Here is a 27252-nt window from a genome sequence, read left to right as displayed (position 1 = left end):
GAATCTTAAGTTATTGGGCGGACAAGAAAAAACCCGACGGCCGGACGGACGGACGGACGGACAAGCTGATTCCAGTATACCCCCCTTACAACTTTGTTGTGCGGGGGTATAAATATTTGCATGGCCTTTTAGCTTTTGTAAGCAAATTGTATTCGCACGGAATTTTCGTGCACTTATTTCAATCGGACATAATTCACTTTCAGTCTTTGCTAAACTAAAATAACAACACAACACCAGATGCAAGGCCAGACGAACGTTTAGAAAATCAAAAAGAAGGGGCTGGCGTTGTATCGGATTGTAAAACAACAACAAAAAGTATTATAATCCTAAAAGCTTAGATACTTCTAATCTCCTGTCTATAGAATCGGCAATATAGCCATCTTTACTACTGTCACCCTTCCAACGACCGTGTCGTTTCAAACACCGATCATTCACACCTGCATTAGCAGCAGCAGTTACACCACCAGACCGTAAGGAATGCAATCCCAAGTTCAAATCTCCTGCTACCTCTCTCAACCTGTGCAACAAAGTTTCCCTAGCTCGAGTGTAACTCAAACATTTGTCTTTATAAATCAGAGAACCATTACCTTTGACCGTATACCAGGACGAAATAAAAATTTAGGACTGCTTATACTTTGTTTTGAAATTCTTAAATACCGTTGTAGCATTAAAGTATGGACATGCTTCGGAACCCCTTTTGCAATAACAATTTCTGAGCCAAAACGATACTGATCAGTCTTGCTTTTGTTAATTTCAAAGAAAAAATAATTGTTCATGAAAAGTAATGTCATTACAACGGAGATTTCTTATCTCATCAAAACCTTAAAAATGCAACATATCCCAATAAAATCATACATAAATCTCGTACTACGAAAATGTCAATACTGTTTGCATACTTTGCACAAAGTTCAGTAATCATTTCTGTTAGAAACTGGTTCTTTTTTGTTGACCGGTTTAGAATACAGACGCTTAGACGTTTCTAACAAGTTTTTATAAACAAGTTGTCCGTAGGATCATGGTAGATTACGGAGTGAATGAGCCCATTTTATTCCGTAGACCGTAGATGAAACCATGGCATAACACTTTTTATCTATTAACTCAGTTAAGTACATAGCTATTAGAATCGGCGAAGCTGGAACAGCACTGTTGATCCTCCCTTTTGATTTAATATATTTTTCCCATTTCAGAAAATAACAAAAATAATACTTTTTTCACTGTACTGTCCGCTTTTAGAGCTTAACAAGATAATGCAGCCATCTTCCCCAGCGGTATCTTTAAAAGAACTGTCTGAAACGCCTGATTTCTATACCTCATCCCCAATGCACCGTCTCAAGTTTAAACCTGAAGGAAAACACACACAAAATATAACACACCATTACATATCAAAATCTTATAGCTATTAATCTAAAATTCAACGGCCTCCCATCAAAAACGCCGTTTCTGCCAAAACCTCGCTTCGTTAGAACTCCAGGCTGAAACATAAATACATCTTTGATAAAGCTCGCTGGTTTCCCTGCTGGAAAAAGACATGGCCAAAATAGTGCCGAATGCCAACATGGCACCACTAAAGTACCACTACATTTGTCGCTATTAATTTTATTAACGCACCTTACTATTAATCTTGGCTGTGGAACAAACCAATTGTTCTCACCGACCCAAAGTTGCTCAAAAGCATCTATACCTGCTGTACCCGGACACCAGTATCTTGAATTAAAGCATTTACATTTAGTGTTGTAATGACACGCAAAACGGTCAAAGGTATGCTTTCCCCATTTGTCATCTAATACTTTGAAAATCCAGTCAACAACTGACCAATCATCACTGTCCGAACTGGAGCATTACAGCTTGCTCTGGTATTTACACATTCATATAAATATCTGGTTCTGAGTCTTACTACAGAACCAAAAACACTCATCATCGATATCAACTGACCCGTTAAACATGCTACCTTTTTGACCGAAAACAAAACTACGCCCTTGCATACAGAAGTAATAAAAAACTGTAATAATGATTCAGTCCGATCTATTCTTTCTTGCGTTACTTTCAGCACACCCTCACATGTATTCCAAAGATAGCCTACCCAAATAGTTTGCTGAGTCGGCTCCCACTGACACTTATCTTCGGCTAACAGAAAACCGAAACTAATCAAATCTTTTTTAGCAAAAATACTGTTTTCCCTGGCCATCTCAAGAGAGCTAGCTCCACCTAAACCATCATCTAAAAACAAAATGATTTTCATCCCCAAATTTCTCCATTTCTTGATTACTACCCGTAATACCTTAGTAAATATATATCCGGCGGTAGATATACCGAACGGCAAAACCCGAAACACAAAATAGACTGTCCATGAAAAACCTAAATAAGTAGCATGTTGGGGAAAAATCATAATATGATGATACGCCCCTTTAATATCAAACGTATACAGAAAATCACCTTTTGAAAAGATTTGTCTCGCCAAGTCATGACTTTCATAACAAAATTTGTACTTGAATAAATCTGGGTTAATATGTCGGCAGTCTAAGACTAACCTCGGTTTACCATGCCTATTATAAGCAACAGTTAACGGATTTACCACAAAAGGTGCCTCTGCAACTTCTTCTATACAACCTTTAGTGAGAAGGGTTCGAATCTCACTCGAAACAAATGCAGCATTTTCTCTGGCAGACCTATTATTTGTAAGTTCAACAGATTTTGGTAACGTTTTAAAAGGCAACTTATATCCTTCTGAAACTACGCTTAAAATATATTCACCTGGCTCCGCCTCTTGTCAGTGCTTAATGCAATCATGCAATCTCCCAACCGGAGACACTATTTTATCTAAAATCTTATCGTTGTCATACGTATGTGAAACATTCTTTATCAAATCATTAGAGCATTTATAGCTTAACTTCATTTTCTCAATATTAAAGTTATCAGACTCCTCAACTTCATTTAACAACAAGAGCTGTCGGTAGGACAGCAACGCTCGACTATTCTTAGTGCCTGATAGTAAAAAAAATGCTTGATACAATTACCTCCTCCTGTTTACAGGTTGGGGTAATGATGGTGAACAAGTGTGCAAAGTTTCAAAGCCATATGTCAATGGACTTTGAAAATATTTGAACAATTACAAAAACTTTAACGTAAATTCTAAGTGGAAAAAGGGGCATAATTCTGTCAAAATGCTTGATACAGTTACCTCCTCCTGTCTACAGGTTGGGGTCATGATGGTGAACAAGTGTGCAAAGTTTCAAAGCCATATGTCAATGGACTTTGAAAATATTTGAACTATTACAAAAACTTTAACGTAAATTCTAAGTCGAAAAAGGGGCATAATTCTGTAAAAATGCTTGATACAGTTACCTCCTCCTGTTTAAAGGTTGGGATAATGATGGTGAACAAGTGTGCAAAGTTTCAAAGCCATTTGTCAATGGACTTTGAAAATATTTGAACTATTACAAAAACTTAAACGTAAATTCTAAGTTGAAAAAGGGGCATAATTCTGTCAAAATGCTTGATACAGTTACCTCCTCCTGTTTACAGGTTGGGGTTATGATGGTGAACAAGTGTGCAAAGTTTCAAAGCAATATGTCAATTGCAATGAAAATATTTGAACTATTACAAAAACTTTAACGTAAATTCTATGTCGAAAAAGGGGCTTAATTTTGTCAAAATGCTTGATACTGTTACCTCCTCCTGTCTACAGGTTGGGGTCATGATGGTGAACAAGTGTGCCAAGTTTCAAAGCCATATGTCAATGGACTTTGAAAATATTTGAACTATTACAAAAACTTTAACATAAGTGGTTACGCCGACGCGGACACCAACGCCGACGCCGACGCTCGGGTGACTACAATAGCTCTACTTATTCTTATCGAATAGTCGAGCTAAAAATGAACCATAATTTATACTTATCTGTGTATTGCCATTCTTATCAGCCTGCAAGTCCATGCGGCACTCTGCCCGCCAATGCCCGGGTTTCCCACACTTGAAGCATAGCCCTGGTTTCCTGTTTGATGTCTGTTGATTCGGAGGACGACTATCTGAAGCTGGCGACGCTTTAGTAGCAGGGTACGGTAAAAAACGTCTAGCTCGTACTCGACGTTCCTGACGAACCTTCCTATCTGCTTGAATTTGTGCCTTGTAGATTTTATTCTCATCGTCAGAGTTTTCCGCCAATGAATGAGACTCGTACTCTTTGTACGACACGCCAACCATGCTCTGAACTGTTGGCTAATTTTAAACATTTTTGACGATGTGACAAAATGTCCATACCTTCTGAAATTTTTTCTCTGGCACTGCTAGCAGACGAATTCGAATCTTCCTCAGTAATGGGAGCAAGATAACCGTCTGCTTGTCTCATTTTTTCCATAACCTTAGCGTTCACCATAAACTGTTGCTCGTGGCCTTTCTTCTTGAACACATAAGTACCACTAGTACACGCCGAAATTTGATTTTGTGATATTTCGTATATTTTCTTCTCAAATGTCTGCAGTCTAGAATCTAACAAAGACTCTAAACTAGATAAAATACTGCTTTCTTCCATCCCAAGTCGCAAACGGCTGCCACGTGCTAATTTGGACGTGTAAAATATTTATACAACGTGTCTCTGTGAAATCGTCTGGTAGAATGACCCTCTTTACACATTACAATATACATATTGAGTTAAGTCACGATTCATTAAACACGACTGACCAGTATTCACCCTTTTGAATGCGTAACGCGATAGACAATAATTTCACGCTATTACTATCGAAACGCGTGAAATATTAATTCATGATAAACAATGTTAAAATGGCTGCCTTTATCAGAGAGATCTTTTATGTCATTCAACATTGAAGCCATCTCTGAACATGTTTTGCGTCAATGATATATGGATAACGTTTTGGACCCCAAATTTGGTAAGTTCCTTTTTCACATGCTTAGCTTAAACGCAATAATCACCTGTATATGGCCGATGATTTGTGTTGGGGGGGGGGGGGAAGTGTGGCGGAGACAGTAAGTGTTTCGTCAATGCTAAAATCAACAGTTACAATATTCCTGGAAATGGCCATCCAATTTATTTGATTTATCTCTCGATGATGAGCTGCGCTATCTGGTTCGCTACAATTTTCCGTCAGTTTCTATGGTGTCCTGTTTGAGGCAGTTAAAATATCGCCTATTTCGATTTAAAATTGACTAAATCTCTTGTTTTAGCTCGACTACTCACAAAATAGGGAGAGCTATTGTAATTTTGAATTTTGACAGAACTACGGCAATTTTTGAAGATAAAAAATTCTACATTATTCAGGCTCTTGTTTTTCTATCAAGTTCTGAGACTAGTCAAACGCAAGTTGGCTCTTGATGATACTAGTAGATAAGTTATGGAGATTCAAAGACTTTTCACTATTGATACTGGTAATAAGTTAAAGTTCTCGAAAGAAACATGCGAAAATTAAGGTTAAAGCTGCTTGCCTCCAGATGAGTCAAACTATTTCAATAAAATCAAACATAAGAAATGTGTACGAAAAGGAAAATGATGCAAGATTCAAGTAATACATGTTTTACAAGTTATGTGCGGTTAAGGACTGATTTTTCAGTATTCACAACTATATTTCTTTTGCGTTACTAACGCAGTAAGGCATATTTATGCATATTTTAACTGCTTTTTGGTAATTTACATGGGCTGTAAGTGCCATTGATAATGTGTAAATTGCTTCCTTTATATTAAACATTCAAATACATTTTCAAAATTTTCATGAAAATTAGCATGAATCTGGAAGCGTGCTGCTTAAATCATCGCGAAGATTTTTACATTTTGATTCGCACCAGGATTTAAGTAGCATGCGACAAATTCAACGTTGTATAGCGCGAAAAGTTTTTTGCGAGAATGTAAAATATTGCCACTTTTTCTATGAAAATACAGAAAGAGGGGTAAGACTAGAAAAAACTAGCATGTCAATAGGAGACCTTCAACTGGCCCAAGCAGGACACCGTATATTTAAACTGTATTAAATCCACGTGGAAAGTAACGGTTATTCAAAAGTGTCTTCTTGCAGACTAAGGAGGCACTTTTTTGGATAGCTCTGCTGGGGGTATAGTCGTATAAGTACTAATGCATTATTTATGGCAAGACAGAATATGGCATAAATGTAACAGCGGAGAAGGTTTACAAAAAAATAACATGTCTTCCTAATTAGTATATGACATCAGATTTTCTTACCGAATTCCACTTGGGTGTAATATTAATAATACAATGAGAAAATTTACAGTGGTTTTCAGAACAAGATATCTACGCTTCTTTTCAACCGAAATTAAAACGATAAAAAGGAAGCCAACTTAACTACTCAGTCATAGAGGTCCCATTAGAAAGACTCCAGTTCCTTTTCCCTTTAATGAAGCTTACCCAGCATTGCCCAAAATAACTCTTTCGAAAATTGTTATCGTATTGAAAAATTCTACAGTGATTAAATAATCTGCATATAATCAAATTTATGATTTTTTTTATCAAAAATATCTTTTCCCCTTTTACATAAATGTTTGTAATTTGTGTTCAGTACATAAAAAAAATAACATTGATACAAAGCATGTAAACATGTTCTACTGTTTTATGTGAACAGGTTCACCTTACTGGGAATAATATAGAGATGTTTGAAATTGTTCCATCAACATTATCAGGATACAATTATGCCAGTTTTACAGGTCTGACTTTAGAGGATGGTGAATACAATGTTTCAGTTATAGCAATAAATGAAATCCGTATGCAGAGTGAACGAATATCAGAGGTATTTTACTTGTTAACAGAGACACCAAAACTTATATTATTTTTTTTTTAATATTTGGTCAAAAAATGTAGATCAGACTTGAACAAAGATAACTGCACTGTATTTGATTTTTTAGGGTTGTGTTTGTAAATGTAGAATAGCTGAAGCAGTAATGAAAAAATAAGCAATAATAAGAGATCAATGCCATTATTGCTATCTGACCAGACTGCTGTAACCTGTAAGCTGCTCATTCTTAGTGTTTTGATGCTGAAATCCTTTGATTAATTACCAGTTTCTTCAAGGCGAGTCAGTCCGTTACATAAACTCAGTAGGTTAGAGCTACACAACTAGCTTAGGAGTGTTTGATGGTTCTTATAATTTAAAAGTGGTCGCGTTTGTGTCTGAAAATAATGCACAATTAATGGATAGTACCTGAGGTTTACTTCCAGAAAGAAAGCGTGAAAGTCGCCATATGTCATCATTGAAAGTATCAACAGTGACCTAAAAACCCAAAATTATATAGAAAAATTATAGCGATTTACTTTTGTATTGCTCTGCTTAGTATCTGATGTCTTACTCTTTGGTCTATGAATATCTGCAGTTTGTATCAATATTGTTAATTTTTATTCAAAGGTGAACCAATGAATACCACTTGGATAAAAAGTAATTCTAAGGCTAGAGCATCGTGGGGAAACGTATTCGAATCACAACATCCAATGTTCTATGAGGTGACAGTCAATTTTGCTGAAAATGGTCAAGGTGATATAATCCAATGGCAGGAAACGATTGAAACATTCACAGATATTCACATAGAACCAGATGATGTTCTCAACAAAGTATTTTCAGTAGATATTACTGTAAGAGCTGTATCATACTCAGGATTTTATGCTATGAGACATGACGGCTTACTCGTCAATACATTTCTGTGAAGATAGTGGGCACGATTGACTCATAAAGTGAAAGAAACTCTATCCATAAAATATACAACTTTAATTAATGCAAGATCTTTGTATTGTTCCATCATTTAAGTAATAATTAATTAATTTTCATTAATATTCTAACGTGTATGGTTATCCTTTTTATCTTAAGAATGAAGGATAAAAATGATCTTGTAAGTAAATGTGCACATAGAAATAAGAAAATGGTTTATTTCTTTATAATATACTCATTAGAACAGATAGAAAAGCAAAATAAATGACAACTATCATAAATATGCCGAGCTTATTTCATACTATGTTAAAGTGTTTAATTAAATTTTGTGTACCGCTTATATTGTGAGAAAAGTTTTTTAAAGAAATAGAAAGTCAGTAAAATAGGTCTGGATAAATAGCGGTGTTTGTCGACTGCTTTAATAAGATAAATTGCTACGTTATTAAAATGTCGATAGCCCCCAAAGCCAATGTTGAATTTAATTAAATGTGTCTTCTCAACCTCATAAAGTTATAACATTGTGTAATTTGTAAACAAAAGCCTTCAGTTTTACAACAAGCAAAGGTTTACACTTCTGTTGAGATATAAAGGCATGACGGATGGTCCAGAGTCTGTTATCAACTTTGAACACATTTTTAAATATCTGAAGTACTTTGAAAATGTGCCACATTCACTGTTAATGCCATTGGAATGACCATTTGTCAGAGCTGCTTTCCATGCTTTCAGTATAAAAAAATAAGTCTCCTTTGTCAAAGTATTAGGTTAGGTAAGGTGTTTTCGAAAATGAAATTTATACAGCTTCAAAAGGTTTTAATTGAATATGTGAATTAATATTGAGGCGGAAATTTGATTTATGATTATTAAACGAACCAACAGATATCGGACATAATTGTTGTTAAAGGAAGGTTAGAATGATGTTTGAATCCAAATGAGCGGCATTATATGGTCATGACTAAGATAACTTTTATTTTCGTTGGGTTAAGTAACATTGTCGATATTGGTGGCATGGCGACATTTCAGCTTTACTAATGGGGGAAGAACTCGAATTGCCTTTCATTGCTTTATCAGCATTTTTGTTCTCTCGCTGGATTCGAGTATACGGGAAAGTGATTCAAAGTGTCACTCGATCACTGACGTTCACGCCACTGGAATGAAATACAACAAATGGACATTTGCTTATACAAGTATTTATTTTTATAAGAAAGAAAAAGAAAAAATAGCGAAAACAGACATCAGAAGAAAATGAAATCTAGGGTAATGCAACACAAAAAAAACCCTAGTTAAATAAAAAATGTACATGATTTTTAATCAATAAAAGAAACCTGTTAAACTTTTTTCCGTTTTTTTTTTCAAAATCGTACATTAAAAAAGTCAGTATACGAACATCAGAGGACTCGCAGAAAGGAAAAATATGTATATACAAAACAACACAAATGAAATAAAATCTACTATTATAGAATAAAGCATCATTACAGAACAGAACAGAACAGAACAAATATTTTATTATTTTCAGACTTGAGCATATGCTCCTCATCTTAACAGAAATACAGTATATATCAAGGTATCACATAAACATTACAAAAGTATGAATATTCTTATATAAATATATATACACATCAGTACATAATTATTTATCATGAGAGTGATATAATATAATGGTTATTTATACAAAGTCGGATTACAATTATATTATTTTCTTAAGATATCGAACAATTATTATCCCGGCAAGAGAAATGCACTTGGCTACTAAGTATTTCTAGAGCAATATTATTTTGAAACAAAAGCAATAAACTATAGTACTTCTTTGGAATATAATACTATTACAGACTCAAATAATTTATACAATGAGACTATGTTAACAAATTACTCCTTATTTTCAATGAACAATTCAGATAGCAAGCTAGATTGTTCAAAGTGTGTACATTCTTTGATTTAAACAACTGAGTGAGTTTAAATACACTAGGACGTTCGTAAAAATAATTGTCTATATATCGTTTTCTTACACTTTTATACTTTGTACATGTTAAAATAAAATGATATTCATCTTCAATGTCATTTGATCCACATACTTCGCAAACTCTCTCGCTCCTTTCTATCCTATTCTGTCCGTATCTACCGGACTCAATACGTAGTTTATGTGAAGAGAGTCTAAACTTTGTTAAAACTTGTCTACACTTTTTTGATTTAACAACACTCAGGTAATCCTCATACACAAAGTCTTGTTTAACATTCTTATACACAAATAAAACACTATTGTTAGTCAAACTACTATTCCAGTCTTGCACAAAAGTATCTATTAAACGCTGCCTAAAACATGTAATGAAACAGTTAATGTCAACATTTTGTGGTGATTCCCAAATATAGCCGAATCCATAGCTATATAATAATTTCTTTACGTTATGAGCCCAGTTTACCTTTTCATCTTCCAGCATCAAATCATAAATTTTTCTAATTACGCAATTTTTCGTATTCAAAATTTTAAGCCAGAATTTAATAATTCTGATATAGCGATTAATATATAAAGGAAAACGTGCAAGTTCACCGTATACACCAACATTACTAGTGGACAATTTAACATTTAGAATATGTTTGCAAAATTTAAGATGTATTCTCTCCATTTCTTGACATTTTGTATAACCCCATACTTCAGCAGAGTAATTTAAAATAGAAACACAAAAAGCGTCAAAAAGGCTGCACATAGTTTTTGGTGTAAAATCAAAGTCCTTTGTATTTGATATTAAGGTATTCATTGCTTTAAGCGATTTTCCAACTAGCATTTGTACATTCGAATCAAAACGACCGTTAGAATTAAAGACCGTGCCTAAGTAATTAACGTCATCCACTATCTCCAGACGATTTCCGTCATAAGTACATTGTTCGCTATTTTTCAGTCTTCCCCTCCGTCGAAATACCATCACTTTTGTTTTGTCAATGTTCACTTTTAATCCCCATCGATCACAGTATGTGTGAAGGTCATTTAAACTTTGTTGAAGATCTTCTATCGAGTTAGACATTAAAACCATATCGTCGGCGTAGAGAAAGAGGATTAACGTAATATCTCCGAAATCAAGACCACTGCCTGGACGAGAGCTTAAGTATAATTCTAAGTCTTCTACAAACATTGACCAGAATAATGGAGAACATATTTCTTCTTGCTTTAGACCTACTAGTATTTCCATGAATTCGGAGTATTTTATTTAAGTGTTTAACGCGGCACCACACTTGATCGTACATTGATCTCACGATTCTTAACATTTTACCATTAACACCAAATTTATATATCTTAAGCCACAGTGCATTTCTATATACGCTGTCAAAGCATTTTTTCATATCAATGAATGTTGCATAAAAACATTTTCCACAATTAAACTATTTTCAATTAATCCGTGAAGACAAAATATTGCTTCTGTTTTTAAATCCAAATTGCGAATCGGTGATGATGTCATTTGCCGCGCACCAGTCTGTTAGTCTAGTATTTATTACAGACGTTAAAATCTTTGTTAACACGCAAGCTTACTAACGTAACTCCCTTGTAATTATCCACAATGTTTTCATCACCTTTTTGAACAATGAAATGATAATCCCCTCTATCCAAGTTGACGGAAAATGACCAGTCGAAAATATAAGATTAAACAAGTCAAAATTAATGTGAAGAAATGATATCCCCAGCCTCAATGAAATATTCATTAATCAAATCATCACGTGAGCCCGCCTTCGCGCGCTTAAGATGCTTAATTGCATGCTGTACCTCTGCAATAGTTATAATAGTATCAAGCTCCTCAAATATGGGGTCATCTGGCGACAACTCCTGCCGACAAAACTCTTCACTTTCGCTGTCACATGTAATATTGATTTCGTCTATTAAATTCTTGAAATAGGCACTGAAGTCATTTGCTGATAAATCACTACCTTTTGAAATTTTCTTTTTTGAAAAGAATTTCCAAAACTCACGTGGGTTTTTCGTTTTCAAATTCTCAATGTCATTCATTTTAACAGACTTAAATTGCAATCTTTTTGTTTTAATCCATTTTTTGTACACCCGTTTTCTTGACATAAGGGATAATCTATTTTCATCGGTCGGAGATTGATTAAAACACTTTAAAGCCTCTAAATAATCATGTTTTTTATCATAACAAGATTGATCAAACCACTCCGATTTTTTAACCACAGATTTCCTTTTGAATTTGTGCGTTCCTGAATAAAAGTCTCTTGATCGTATTTTTTCCAGGAATAACGGTTTTGCGACCTCGTTAATAAGACCTACAAACTCGCACACTACTCTGTTCACAGTTGAAGCATTGTGATTTACTACAGTGTCAAATATTGAATTAAATTGTGGTAACTTCGATATAAGCCCTCTCCTGTACTCATCACGTTTGTCCGGATTCCATCTTATCTTATCATTGGAAGATTCCTCAATATAAGATTTAACGCAGGTATTCGCCGCAACACGAAACTGAATGATCTTATGATCAGAAAACATGTTAAAGTCAGACAATTCAAAAGTTTTAATGGAAACAAAATCACACTGTTTACACAAGAGGTAGTCTATGACCGAATTACCGTTATATCCACAATACGTATAGGAGTCTGTATTCGGGAAACGGCCATTACAAATACGAAGCTCCGTTGATTTACAAATGTCTAGTAGGTTATTGCCGTAAGCGTTACTATGATTATCCATTGATGTTCGTGATAGAGGTACGTCTGGCACATAATCTCTACCATCGATAATTGAATTCATTCTATCATAACGGATAAAATCTGGCTTTACTGCTACACGGCTATTCATGTCCCCAGCAACAAAAACAGTTCCTTGAGACTGAAAATGAATGATATCGCTTTCAAGAGTTTCAAAGAGATTTACATTTACAATGTTGTAGGCTGGGGAATCCTGACCCCAGAGATAAACTGCACAAACATATATATCTTCAATAGTGTTGAAATACATAACAAACATTTAACTTCCACCAATAAAATAAGATACATGAAAGTAAAAAAGGAAACAATGCACAAAAGGAAATTTCATAGCTATAGATTGTTTGCACAATTTCATTAAGTTATAAGAATATATATATATACTCGTTTCCTATGATTTCACGGGTTCTATGATATCACGGTATTTACATTTTCTATGACTGCTAGTAAAAGCAACACATGATGATGCTAATGTTTTTAAAACTGGCACACTAAATTTATTTTCATCTGTCAATAAATCTAATTTTGTGAATAATGAATGTATTCGAGGCAAGAAAAACTATTCTATAAAATCTTCATATTTGACTTCTATTTTCCTTAATTGTTTTTATAGTCAATTAAAATATGTTATAATCATATATTCTGACATAGCGTCTGTTCATATAGTTTGAATTTTATAGCAAGTTAACAGTTGGAAGTTTTTCACAACTTAACTGGAAGATTTTGACCAATGTTTCCTTCTATACTTGCATTTTGGGGAATTACCGTGATAAAATAGTAACCTCCTCTGAAATTACCCAAATGACAGACATTGGAAATAGTTTAAAAATGTCATTTTAATTTGATCTTTTAAAATAATTTTTTGACAAACAGTTTAGGAAAAAGTTCACTTATTAGACAAAAGAAAGATCTCAATGATGTGTGATGTCTATATTTGAATATTTTCAGATAAACGATAAGTACTGTGATATCATAGAACCCTGGGCTACATTCCTATACTGAGTGAATTTATACTTTCAAATCTAAACTATATCATACCAGCAAAAAGCTATCAATAGTTTAAATTGTTTGCAAAATACAAAGCTTCACACTTTTGAACTGTACGATAACACTCCAAGAAACCTCAATAAGAATTTAATAAAAAGACAAAACACATGCGATTTCCTATCTGTTTTTGTCCATACTGTGATATGTAATAGAAAATCATTATAAACACTTCAAACATTAGCCTACCACCAATAAAATAAGACAAATATGTATAAGAAAGTAAAAAAGAAAATAATGTACAAAAGGAAATTTCATAGCTATAGATTGTATGCACAATTTCATAAACTTATAAGAATACATATATCTATACTGAGTGAATTTATACTTTCAAATCTAATTAAACCATATCATACCAGCAAAAATCTATCAACAGTTTAAATGGTTTGCAAAATACAAAGCTACACACTTTTGAACTTGTAAGATAACACTCGAAGAAACTTCATAAGAATTTAATAAAAGACAAAACACAGGCAATTTCCTATCTGTTTCTTGTCGATGATCATTATAAACACTGCACATGAGTATTATACAGCACTGCACATTGGTTTTATAAATTGAAGTCAATCATTTAGTGTGTATGTTTCACAGAAGATTTTCTCTCCGCTTCACCACCTAGAATGAAAAGATACATTAATATATCAAATATTTTTGTTTTCATCGCTTTTGTTTATACTTGTATTTGATAAGCTGGTGATATATCAATGTAAATGATGAGATAATTGTGACATCAACACAAAATATGAACTAAGAAAACGTATATACTGTACTATATATACATGTATAATAGCTTAATTGAAGTAAATGATCAAACAATCGGTCATCTTATATGTTTTATAAAGTATACAAGAATGCTCGGAAACGCTATAATTACATACAATATTAAATATACATAATAAGATCAACATTTAAGAGTAAGGTCATCATGTAGTAATAATTTTACTTGTTGCCTTTATATTTCAATATAATATGAACGTATCAAATAATAAATCCGTGATATATTATATATTAAAAAGTTAACTTATTGTATGATCAATATGTACAGATGATTAACCTGTGTCATCATTAGCATCCTGCCCTGAATTTGTATGCCCAAGCTGTTTTTGTTTGTTTGTTTTTGCCTTCTTCGTTTTAGCAAAGCTGGGCTCTGACTGAAAAAAAGTAGTTGAGACTGAAAAATTAAACCTATTTCAAAGTAAACATTGTGATTAGAAATATATTTATGAAAGAAGTTCGAATATGACAAATACCTTTTCAAACGGAACAATATGAGGATTAAAGTTGGCGTTTACTCGGCTCAATTGTTATTAAACATATTTTGCGTAAAAAGCATACTGCATGATATTAAACATTTTGATATTTATGTATATAGCAATTTAACTATAAGTCTGTATATATATCAATTTAACTTATAAGTGGTCCACTATTTGCTTAATTATTTTTGTTTGGTTTGCACGCCGATTTTACACATATTTATGATCATATGCGATTAGTGGTCAACTATTTTGCTTATCGTTTTTGGTTTTACATTTGTTTATGATAAAATCCCAGCGGTTAATCCAACTAACAGAGTTTCCTGGTTATTAACCAGTAATTACCAATTCCTCCACACTTGACCGACTATACAATATAAATTCTGAAACAGCCGTGAGGGAAAAATGAACATTTAGACTTAATGTTCGAGATCAATTGTCGGGGAGAAATTACGCCTCGCCCGAGGATTGAACCAACCATCACTGGTTTACTATTCAGATGCTCTCCCTATTTAGCTAAACTGGCGGACAGATGCATTAAATGCTAGGTATATAGGTAGGTAGGTTGGCAGTCTTTTCTAATACCAAACCAGGAAAACATGAGAGTATGTTATACATCTTTTCTACACGTTCAAAGCAAACAACATTAATCGTGTTTTTTTTCGGTACAGTGTTTTATTTTCGATATATGGATATTTATACATATACATCTTTAGCAAAATAAAAACAACAGTAATACATATATTTTTGCAAAAACATTTTATTTAAAAATCTACCTTTGGTCCTGCTTTTCGTTTTTGAAATTTCGGGGTTGCATGAGTTGGATTTAATTCTGGAGGAGGATGTTCCATTATTTCTTTCTTTCTCTTTGGATTTGCCTTAAAATCACAATAATTCATGATGATTATTATCATTATCATCGCCTTTTTGTATACCCCACCCAAACAAGGACATATCTAAAATTGATTGCATTTTGCACAACTTGAATTGTAATTAATATATGTATGGAAGAAAAAAACATGTTTAGGAGATTATATATTTATTTGATTTTGATAAACTTTAAAGTTGGCTTGTATTAAGTTTGTAAAATGTCGTGAAGTTGTTTATATATGATCCTTACTCTCTAATTTTCTAATTAAGTCTTATTAATTGCTTAGACATAATGTTGTTAGTTTATTTGTTGGTTTTACCTCAACTTCCTCCCTCTTTCGCTTCAGTTCGGCTGCAAGTTCAAAAAAGTTGAACTCTGGTACTGGTTGTACAAAAAGTATGTTACTTTGTTGTTCTGAGGCAGCCTATAATTTAAGAGATTTGTATGCATAAATATTATTTAAATATCAGACATCAAAACATTTGCAGCATTTGTAAGACAAAACAAAACATATGGATGTATAAGCGACGGTGTTTAAGCGTAGCTATGGACACGATGCTGGAATATAAGTCATACTTCACTTAAATATCACTTCTGTTGACACATTGAAAATATTCCCTAGTATATTTAACATTCGGACGGACCCCAGATTGTCCATCAATCCCTAAAGATATCACCAATGACAGGGGCATTGTCTGTTACTAGCTAGCAGTACTATTTATATGATGATCCTTGAATGATCCTGCTTGAAATCTGCGCCGCGACTTAGGTCATAGTTTTGCTTGTTAAAATACAATGATTGTCAGCTAGCAGATGTGCAAATAAAACCACAAACTCTTGAAAAATCATGTACATGCAAGCGAATAAAAATGATTATTACATTCCAAAATTATTACATTTCAAAATATAACTCCAAAATAAAGTTAAAGACGTTTGCGTCAGTCATTATATAGAAATATGGGTGGAATGAACAAAAAAAATCATAGATTTTTTTAACTCTGCATGATCTTAGAATATGAGAACACAATTAATTATAGCGACAAAATGAGGCTGACATTCTTATTTTGGAGTAATCTCTCTTAGATTTTATTTTTTGCTTATTTAAAAGGGAGATAACCAAGCATTATGATAAACAAGGCCCACATTTTTCTACCTTTTATGTGCTTGATTTCCTTTAGAGTGATTGTTCAAAATGTCAAAAATTGGCAAACAATGGACTTTTTTAAAACCTCTACTAAAACTATACAAATGGAGCAAAAATTAATAATGGAAGTCCATTCAAGTTTGTATTATGAAGAAAAATAAAATGAACAAGAATTGTCACAGAAAGTGACAAATGCCCCCGAAGGATTCTCGTTATATAAACCACCTATTACATGCTAGTGTGGGGGTAAAAATTGACAAAGTTTGATCCCCCACAGTGACCTTGACATAAGTCATAGAAACCAGAGTCTTGTTCGCGACACACCATACATCTATGGTTATTTCTTATATGAAAGAAAAATCAAAATCCTTTCTTGCATACTGAAGTTTCAGAGCGGACACGACCACCACCATCTATATCTATATAACATGTTTCAAACTCCACAGTGACCTTGACCTTAGTTGTAGAAACCCGAGTATTGTTCACGACACTATACATCTATGGTTAATTCATATGTGAAAGAAAAATTAAAATCCTTTCATGCATACTGATGTTTCAGAGTAGACATTACCACCACCAACATAAAAATTTAAAATGACAAAGTTTGAACCCCCAGAGTGACCTTAACCGTAGTCAAAGAAACCCGAGTCTTGTTCGCGACACACCATACATCTATGGTTATTTAATATTTGAAAGAAAAATAAAATCCTTCTATGCATACTGAAGTTTCATAGCGGACACGACCACCAATATCTATATTCATATAACATAAAAAAATGACAAAGTTTGAACCCCACAGTGACCTTAACCTTAGTCGTAGGAACCCGAGTCTTGTTCGCGACACACCATACATCTATGGTTATTTCATATATGAAAGAAAAATTAAAATCCTTTCATGCATACTGAAGTTTCAGAGCGGACACGACCACCACTGTCTATATGTATAAAGCGGGACGGACTGACGGACGGACAGACAGACGGACGGTTCGATTTTAATATGCCACCCTTCGGGGGCATAAAAACATAAATAAAAGAAATAATTGTTCTTTCCTCAGAATAATGATAATGTTTTCTGCATTTTCCATATCTCTTTGAAAACTGAAGCAAACGTTCTTAAAACTATATAAGTTTCAAAAGAAACACATTTTTCAAATATTTTCGGACTTACATTTTACTTAAGGAAAAAAAGTCATGTAGATTTCAATAAAATTCTGGCCCTGAACTCAATTATTTACTATAAGCAGTTCAAACGATATTTACAGTCATAGTAACTTACATCTTCTGATATCGATGATAATGATGTTCTCTCAATGTCCAAGTCTTCCATACATACAGGTTGTTTTGACATCCCTTCAAAATCCAAGTCATCCGGAGACTCGGGTTCTTTTGACGATTCAGCAATTACCAAGTCTTTCGGGGACACAGGTTGTATTGACGTCCCAGCAGTATCTTCCTCTGTCAGCGTTCCCCGGATATACAAGTCTTCCTCTTGTACAGTAGCATCCTCCGATGCTGTCAAGTCACTATCAGTTTCGTCAATGTTTACCTTAGAAAAGAACATAATATGTTCGTATGTTGAGGGGAGACATAATCAAAATCTATGACGAATGATTTGTTCAATTCACAACTGTTTACACAAATTGACAATGTATTCAATTCTTAATTAATAGTGTGCAATAAAGATTCATTATGTTAAATTGTTTCTACATTAAACCTGTTTTATTCAATTAGACGTCATTTACCAATTTCTAAAAGCGACAAGTATTAACACCATCTGACAACTTTTGTCAATCATATTGATCAATTTCAAACGACACATATATCTACAAAATGTTTAAACATTTGTTAAGCACATGTATTTTTAACATATTTAACACAAAATAACTTGCTTTAGTTACTTGTATCTTAAACATTATCAAAAAGATTATCTTTAACAATCGTTTAATTTCGAAATGTTTCTTTATTTACTTTTATGCATTAATCATGGAATAAACTTTTTAGTCAACATATATGTATACATAATCGTGTACAAAAACATTAAAATAATACATTTTTAGATTAATTCGTACATTATTAATTTACAAAACCGAAAAATTACGTTTTAACACATTTTTACACATTCAGATATATTTTATTATTAAAATTATTTTTCAACTTACTTTGTGTACATCAGCATGTAAGTTATGTGAAATAAATGCTGACATTGGAGGTGCATTGGAAATATGATCTGCATCATCTTCACCCTGAAATATAAATTATAAACTTCTGGGAAACTGTGTGAGAAGATGGGAAAGGGGTTGTAACCGTAGGGGGTCGGGGGCGGGGGAGTCAAGGCAGTTTGTGGTTGTAATATCAGTATCGTGCTTCAACAGTTTATATGTAACCGTTAAACATCATCAAGTGACATTACTTTGTCATATTAAGATCATGGAGTAATCTTGCAAGGATTCTATTTAATGAATTCATCTTTGTACACTCTCTTTTATCATTTGTTTTGGTATATTTTCATTTTAGCAAGATTTTCTAATACACTTGTCAAACATTCAAATTTTAATTAATTTACACTAATGATATATCTTTTAGAATTAGATTTAATGTTCTATCAATAAGCTCAGCAGGCTTATGACAATATTATGTAGAATATGTGGGATAATATTTACCGAATACATAGGTGAAACTTTTGCGAATCGTCGATTTGACGGACCCAGAATCTGCAAAAATGAAATAATTCATAAATAGATGTAATTATGAAAGAGTTTGGAAGAACTTTTGATAAACAAAACTCATAAGAAAGCTAATTTTATACAGAGCTAGCTATTTTTCTTAGACTAGAATAAATTTAAGTGACAGAAGCTATGCTAGTAAGTGAACTATTTTATATTGTTGTTTTGTTTATAAATGGAAGTTATATAAAAATATCATAACCCCTTCTTTCAAAAGATGTGTTCCGCAAATGTATTAGACTCTGAAATCTACAGTTCAAATAGCATTGAATTATTATGTCTTGTATGAAAGAATGAAGCATTAACATTAATTTAACAAAAGGGATATCATGTCACTAGATCGCTCACCTGAGAAACCTTGCTAAAAGGCCACACTACATCAATTCAAAACTAAGTAAACAAGAATGTCGAACGACACATATACCCCCCTTTTCTAGCCATTGACTCACATAATTGGTAATTTTATTACAGAAACTTGCCAAAAATGGGTACATGGAAGTGTTCAATTATGGAAAAATCAACGGAAACCATTTTGACATTTAAGGCCCATGTGACATTGACCTTTGACCTAATGACCCCTAAATCAATGGAGGTCATCTACTACTAATGACCAATAACTAGGTGAAATATGAAGACTTTGTGATGAATACTTTTCAAGATAATCAGCGGAAACCCTTTTGATATTAAAGGCCCCTGTGACCTTGACCTTTGACCCGAAAATCAATAGGGGTCATCTACTAGTTATGACCAATCACTATGTGAAATATGAAGACTTTGTGATGAATACTTTTCAAGATAATCAGCGAAAACAATTTTGACATTTTAAGGTCCCTGTGACCTTGACCTTTGACCTAGTGGCCCCAAAATCAATAGGGGTCATCTACTAGTGATGACCAATCACTATGTGAAGTATGAAGACTTTGTGATACATACTTTTCAAGATAATCAGCGGAAACCATTTTGACATTTAAGGCCCCTGTGACCTTGACCTTTGACCTAGTGACCCCAAAATCAATAGGGGTCATCTACTAGTTATGACCGATCACTGTGTGAAATTTGAAGACTTTGTGATACATACTTTTCAAGATAATCAGCGGAAATCATTTTGACATTTAAGGTCCCTGTGACCTTGACCTTTGACTTAGTGACCCCAAAATCAATAGGGGTCATCTACTAGTGATGACCAATCACTATGTGAAATATGAAGACTTTGTGATGAATACTTTTCAAGATTATCAGCGGAAACCATTTTGACATTTAAGGTCCCTGTGACCTTGACCTTTGACCTAGTGACCCCAAAATCAATAGGGGTCATCTACTAGTGATGATCAATCACTATGTGAAATATGAAGACTTTGTGATACATACTTTTCAAGATAATCAGCGGAAACCATTTTGACATTTAAGGCCCCTGTGACCTTGAACTTTGACCTAGTGACCCCAAAATCAATAGGGGTCATTTACTAGTGATGACCAATCACTATGTGAAATATGAAAACTTTGTGATACAGACTTTTCAAGATAATCAGCGGAAACCATTTTGACATTTAAGGCCCATGTGACCTTGACCTTTGACCTAGTGACCCCAAAATCAATAGGGGTCATCTACTAGTGATGACCAATCACTATGTGAAATATGAAGACTTTGTGATGAATACTTTTTAAGATAATCAGCGGAAACCATTTTGACATTTAAGGCCCCTGTGACCTTGAACTTTGACCTAGTGACCCCAAAATCAATAGGGGTCATCTACTAGTGATGACCAATCACTATGTGAAATATGAAGACTTTGTGATACATACTTTTCAAGATAATCAGCGGAAACTATTTTGACATTTAAGGCACCTGTGACCTTGACCTTTGACCTAGTGACCCCAAAATCAATAGGGGTCATTTACTAGTGATGACCAATCACTATGTGAAATATGAAGACTTTGTGATACATACTTTTCAAGATAATCAGCGGAAACCATTTTGACATTTAAGGCCCCTGTGACCTTGACCTTTGACCTAGTGACCCCAAAATCAATAGGGGGTCATCTACTAGTGATGACCAATCACTATGTGAAATATGAAGACTTTGTGATACATACTTTTCAAGATAATCAGCGGAAACCATTTTGACATTTAAGGCCCCTGTGACCTTGACCTTTGACCTAGTGACCCCAAAATCAATAGGGGTCATCTACTAGTGATGACCAATCACTGTGTGAAATATGTAGACTTTGTGATACATACTTTTTAAGATAATCAGCGGAAACCATTTTGACATTAAAGGTCCCTGTGACATTTGACCTAGTGACCCCAAAATCAATAGGGGTCATCTACTAGTTATGACCAATCACTATGTGAAATATGAAGACTTTGTGATAAATACTTTTCAAGATAATCAGCGGAAACCATGTGGTCTAATGACGGACAGACCGACAGACCGACGGACAGACGGACAGAGAGACAGACAGACAGACCGACATTAGCAAAACAATATACCCCTCTTCATCGAAGGGGGGCATAATAAGTCAGATAAGGTGAGGCATTTTTACCCCTGCTGAATGATTTATTAAACAAGTGTTGTCCGCTAGAAAATGCTACATTGCAAATATCTAAGACTTAAATGTGTTACTTGACCCAAAGGATGTGGCCAGTTTGGACCCCGGGGTTATGATCTGATTTTAACAGATGCCCATAAGGCTGCATGCCAAAAACCTGAGCTCTGGACATAGCTGTTCAAAAATTCAGAAAAAAACTGAATCCATAAGGAATGCCAAAAACGACAAAAAAATGAAATGTTGCAGAATCGGTTTGATTGAGCCAGTTCATGGACGGTACTGGAAAGTGCAAAGAACCGTCTAATCCCCTAGCATCGACTTAAGCAGAATTCAACATTTAAACATGAAAACGTTAACATTTGAATTAAGAAAAATCTGCAGATATGTTCATACGGAGGTTATCAATAACCGCTGATTAAAAAACCAATAGTCAATAACTAACGAGTTTTCCTCCAGGATGTTAACTCCAGGATCAAGATTTTTTATAACTTTTGTAGAAAACAACCATGTTATGCTACATGCTAAAGATCTTATCTCTGGGTATTGTAGTCTCAGAGAGGTTTTTAAGACACATTTACCTTATAAGTTAAAAAAAAGTATGTGACACCCAGGACAGAACCATTTTCATCCAAGGCACATGTTTTATATAAATTTTGAGTTCGAATTTGGCGCAATTGTACATGTTAACCATCTAAGCCCTTGACATTGCAGTTTTACTAAAGAAAAGACTTAAATGTATTTTCCTATTTAAGTCCTTTTAAACTAGATTATCATAGGAGTGGGGCCAACTTCCACCCTTCGGTCATGTTTTATAGAACGTTTGCAGAGGAGCATTAGGTGAATTTTCAAACTCTAGGCATTAGAAATTCTGATGAAAAAAATGTTGAAGCTTTCACTTAAATGTCTCTTTTTCAGTTTTTCTGACCTACTTATGTCACTTTTCTTCGCTCAGTGAGTGTCCATCCGGCCCTTATAAGCACGGAAAGTACGCACCAGAAAGACCTACTGATCAATCTGGAACAATCCATTTTGTAGACGGCCACCTTGGGATAAATCATGTGAAGTTTAGTTGAAATCCACATTGTAGTTTAAGATAACGACGAACGACGGGTACATTGTCATCCCAAAATCTCATATTAGATTACAAATTTGCCAGATGAGCTGATAACAAAACAAGGGACAAACAACAACTTATATACCGCAAATGATGCGATGGACATTGGTAATGCATTGTATTTCTTTATCATATATCACATTCCCGTTCCATCAAACGGTATGGTTTGACCTTGCATATATTGTGACGTAACGTAGTATGCATTAAACAATCTTACCATATGGTCATGCTAGAGTAACCGTTACAGTGAAAATTGACTCTTTTCTCTGTATTTAGGGTATGTGATAAATGGAATATTATATTCGTGGACTTTCATTACTAAAATATTGATCTCGTTGAATGAAACTATTATGCTTGCCAAAGGCTGAATTTACATTGTATATGATTTAATACAACTAGTTCAATGATTTCGTTTAACAACATTCATCCAATGTCCTCTATTAGATCTATGATTCTTGTTTTAAATTAGTATTTGAGCTTTTCTAATATTTACGTGTTTTCTTTTTCATAGTAAAATCAGTTTCAAAAATCTTACTTTAAAACCATTGCAATAAATAAATGCATTAACTTTGTAAAGGAAACATTTCGTAAAAGAAGTAGTCTGTACTAACCTTTTTGTTATCTACAGCTTCTTTCTTTAGTCTAAATAAAAAACAAATTAATTTATTATAATACATAGAATTGTCACGCAAGACCATGACTTAAAACTTGATTGACAATAATTTAATCGACAAGTATTCTGTTGCAATGTGGAATTTAGTTCAATGAACAAAAACAACAACAACAACTTATTAAACAACAAAAAGCCAATACCATTAATAGATAAATAGCAACAGCGAAAATTTAAAAGGAAGAAAAAGTAAATGTTTAACTAAAGTGGAATGTGCAAGAAATGTACTTTTTAAAAAAATTAAACCACTTCTTAACATTTTTATGAGAGAAGTATTCCATATGGTTCACTATGAACATTAATTTAGGTCGGATACATAAACAACATTTGGAGACAAACAAAAAGTCCAACAACATAATGTGATTTATATCTTCAATATTGTTGACATGTTTAGCCGAGAAAACTTCATAATATTTTTATTCATAGTAAATACAGTATAAAGCTGAAAAATGTATTGGTCGATAAGGCTAGTCTGCTGTGAGTTCTTCATTTACGAGATTATTGGAACGTTTTATATTGGAATTTATTCTATCAGTTACTTTTATCCAATCGCTGCTTTTAAATTATACCATGTGATCATTCAATATGTTACCATAATGGGCGCTGTAGCCTTCTATATAATTCCCCCATATTAGATAGTTGAATCCGCTTGACATAATTGATAAAAGCCGTTAAAGACAATGTATCCGAATGAATTTCAACGTGTTAGATGAATATGGCTTGCTAAACAATAATGCTTTAATATCACATTTCACATCTTCACATTATGACTTGTATCAAGAAGAAACATTTTATTTAACATTGAACAGGTGCAACATGGGAATTTATTTGGAAACGAATACAGCTTGAGAAATCATATTAGTTTCACTTTGTGGCTCGTCTAAAACATCTTCTCCAGCCAGCTTTGTTCTTATCCAAATTTATTCCCGTATTTCACAGCTCGATGTTAAATAATTTGAAATTAATAAAATCAAGAGTCAAACGAGCTCTTTGACAGAATTTAAAAGAAACAACAACATTACACTATAAATATTTATTAAACCAATCGGTGGCTACAAATTACCACACAATTTCACATACTTCTGGTCGCGCGATCTACTTTACATTGCTGCATATTACTGCACACTATTGTTTACATTCGAAATACAGGCATTAAGTGTTTTATGTTATATCTTATTTGAATGCCTTCACCGTCACCAACTAACGTAGAATCCAATTTCGGGAAAACAACCATTTATTTCCACTGTAATGCCATTGATATCGTTGAACGGAAATTTATCGGAAGTTGATATTGACTCTACGAATATTTCTAGTCATTTCATATTTTATAAAGAAGTATTTTACAAGGGTGGTTAATTTGACTTTATTATATACTTATACATGAAATAATCAGCCATATTGATGAAACAAAAGGCAAATTTTTCAATTTCCGTATTTTCACTGTAAAAAATATTTTTACTGCAGTGAAACATATTCCCCGTATTTCCGGACAACTTTCATCTAAATTCAATCAATTATACACAAAGTTATAGAGAAGTCTTTCGAATTGTAGGGACAAAAAAGAGAAAAGGTATAATTAACAGAAATTTCATGTTTTTTATCTCCCTACAAATTCGGATATAAAATTCATAAAATGGGTCCAAGACAGAAAAAAGGGGTGGTTGCATTTGTACACCAAATATAATCAGGCTGTGATGTTATGAAAAAAAATACTATTGACCATTAATGTCGAAAAATTAACTAAGTAGGTAAACAGGAAGTGGATGAACTACAGACCTGAACTCAGATTCCACGGTATGGGACTCTGTGTCAATGATGTATGCTAAATATCGAGAGGCTGTGATAAGTAGTTGCGTAGAAAACTGTTACTAAAATATTTTCCCCGCTCAGCGCTGCCCGCCGCCCGACATTCACCATACTATAACCCGGGTTTGCACCAGTCAGTGAAATGCGGCCAAAAAACACTTAATCGGAAACGCATAAGGGCGATAAACAAATAACGTTAAACGTAACAACAACTGTAGTATTTCTTTAAACGAACAAATATTATCTTTCAAGAAACTTACTTCATTTTCCTATATATTAAGAGGCCAGCTACAAACAGGAGTACAACACCAATTGCGGTAACAATAAGTGCGAATTCCCAAACCTCCAAGGACAGTTTACAGATGATGTCCGTTGTTTTACAGTAGCAGTCATAACTTCCTATTTTATTATCACAAACTTTCCAAGCTTCACAGAAACCTCTTGCGCACTCGTCAACATCTTGTTCACAATAAGGTCCTTCCCAAGAGGTTGGGCATTCACATGTATAGTATGTGTCGAAGTTTATAGCTCTTCTTGTGTCATTGCAAGTGTACTGACGCGGGTTCAAACCTGAAGTCAGCAAAAACATGTGACAAAAATGTATAAAAATGAACCACGAGACGATAAAAATTACATTCAAGAGACGACATTCAGCATAAATTGAAAAAAAAAATAAAATTGCATATTTGATATTTTTTTATTATTGCATTGCATACAGTAGATTTGTGTGAAATATTAAAATATTGTTAAGTAAGCAAGTGAATTAGTCTACAAGGGGGATGATTATACCATACATATCTAAAATATTGATAAACAATAAAAATGTCTCATTTAAATGCTTTTGAGAATAAAAAAAAACATGTATATAGTGTTTTAAGTGGTTTAATATGAATATTTATATAATTGATACTAATATTTTGTACTAGAACAATTCATTATCTGCTATATAAAGATGTGTCGTACTAGATCATTCACCTCACAGTTTTCAACAACATCCATATACAATAAGTTCATGGTTTGTTATCTTGTATACACAATACTGTGAACATATTATAACAGACATTCCATTATAGACCTTAAGTTTTACTTACCCTGTTTTTTTTTTTTAAATCTGTTATTTCTGTACTTACCAAGTTTTTCCATGTTCCCCATTATTTTCCATTTTAAAAGTTGTACTTTAGACGTCCGAAAATTTCCTTCTCCCCTGTGCAACATTTTTTTATGGTTTTATCCCAAAAAAATGATGTTTTGTCTGTGTATATATGAAGAGACCCCTTTCCCATGCGGTTTTAAAAGGGTTTTTGGCAAGTTAAAAGTTACCTGAAAAAAAGGTAGGAAAACAAATCATTTAAATTCCAAAAAAATTTTGGGCAAGGGTTTTTTTTTTTTAATATTTAAGTGAATCAGCCATTTTACATGATTATGTTTAATAACCATTTGAACATGTTTTTTTATATAATAACGTACATAAATTGAAGTTCATACTAAACATGACACAAGTATTTAAACCGTTTCATTCAGTTAAACATTTGAATACCTTCCCACGTGAGCACGTCATATAGTTTTGCATTTCCTTCAAGGATACATCTTTGGTATTGTAAGAGTCGGAATCATTGTTTGTATATTGTTTCATTTGCAAGTTCTGTGGTCCATCAACGTCATAAGCGATTATTACAGCCGCCACTTCGGTTATATTTTCACCAACTTGTTCTCTGTATATCTACAAT

At 33.5% G+C, this 27252-nt stretch overlaps 1 protein-coding gene across 1 annotated transcript; it reads right to left on the bottom strand.

The window, feature by feature from the left end:
• Nucleotides 1-12604: 12604 nt before the first annotated feature.
• Nucleotides 12605-26677, bottom strand: LOC132757274 (uncharacterized). Its single transcript, XM_060748525.1, has 10 exons — nucleotides 26656-26677; nucleotides 25786-26095; nucleotides 23661-23691; nucleotides 19323-19373; nucleotides 18822-18905; nucleotides 17939-18208; nucleotides 15838-15942; nucleotides 15424-15525; nucleotides 14449-14545; nucleotides 12605-14009 (listed from the first exon to the last, which is right to left on the bottom strand). Exons 1-10 carry the CDS (start codon nucleotides 26675-26677, stop codon nucleotides 13966-13968), a joined length of 1116 nt encoding a protein of 371 aa, XP_060604508.1. The 3' UTR covers nucleotides 12605-13965.
• Between the last annotated feature and the right edge of the window lie 575 nt (nucleotides 26678-27252).

This window comes from Ruditapes philippinarum, unplaced genomic scaffold, assembly GCF_026571515.1.
Source record: "Ruditapes philippinarum isolate M1 unplaced genomic scaffold, ASM2657151v2 ctg770_1_1_1_1, whole genome shotgun sequence".
Lineage (NCBI taxonomy): Eukaryota > Metazoa > Mollusca > Bivalvia > Venerida > Veneridae > Ruditapes > Ruditapes philippinarum.
The sequence above is the reverse complement of the archived record's forward strand: the minus strand, read 5'-3'. Positions and strand labels throughout refer to the sequence as shown.

Coding starts and splice junctions, on each gene's coding strand:
- LOC132757274 (XM_060748525.1), bottom strand. CDS start 26,677: ATGGGGAACATGGAAAAACTTG. Junction 26,096..26,655: donor GGGGAACATGGAAAAACTTG/GTAAGTACAGAA, acceptor TGCTGACTTCAG/GTTTGAACCCGCGTCAGTAC. Junction 18,906..19,322: donor AAGTTTCACCTATGTATTCG/GTAAATATTATC, acceptor TTTATATTTCAG/GGTGAAGATGATGCAGATCA.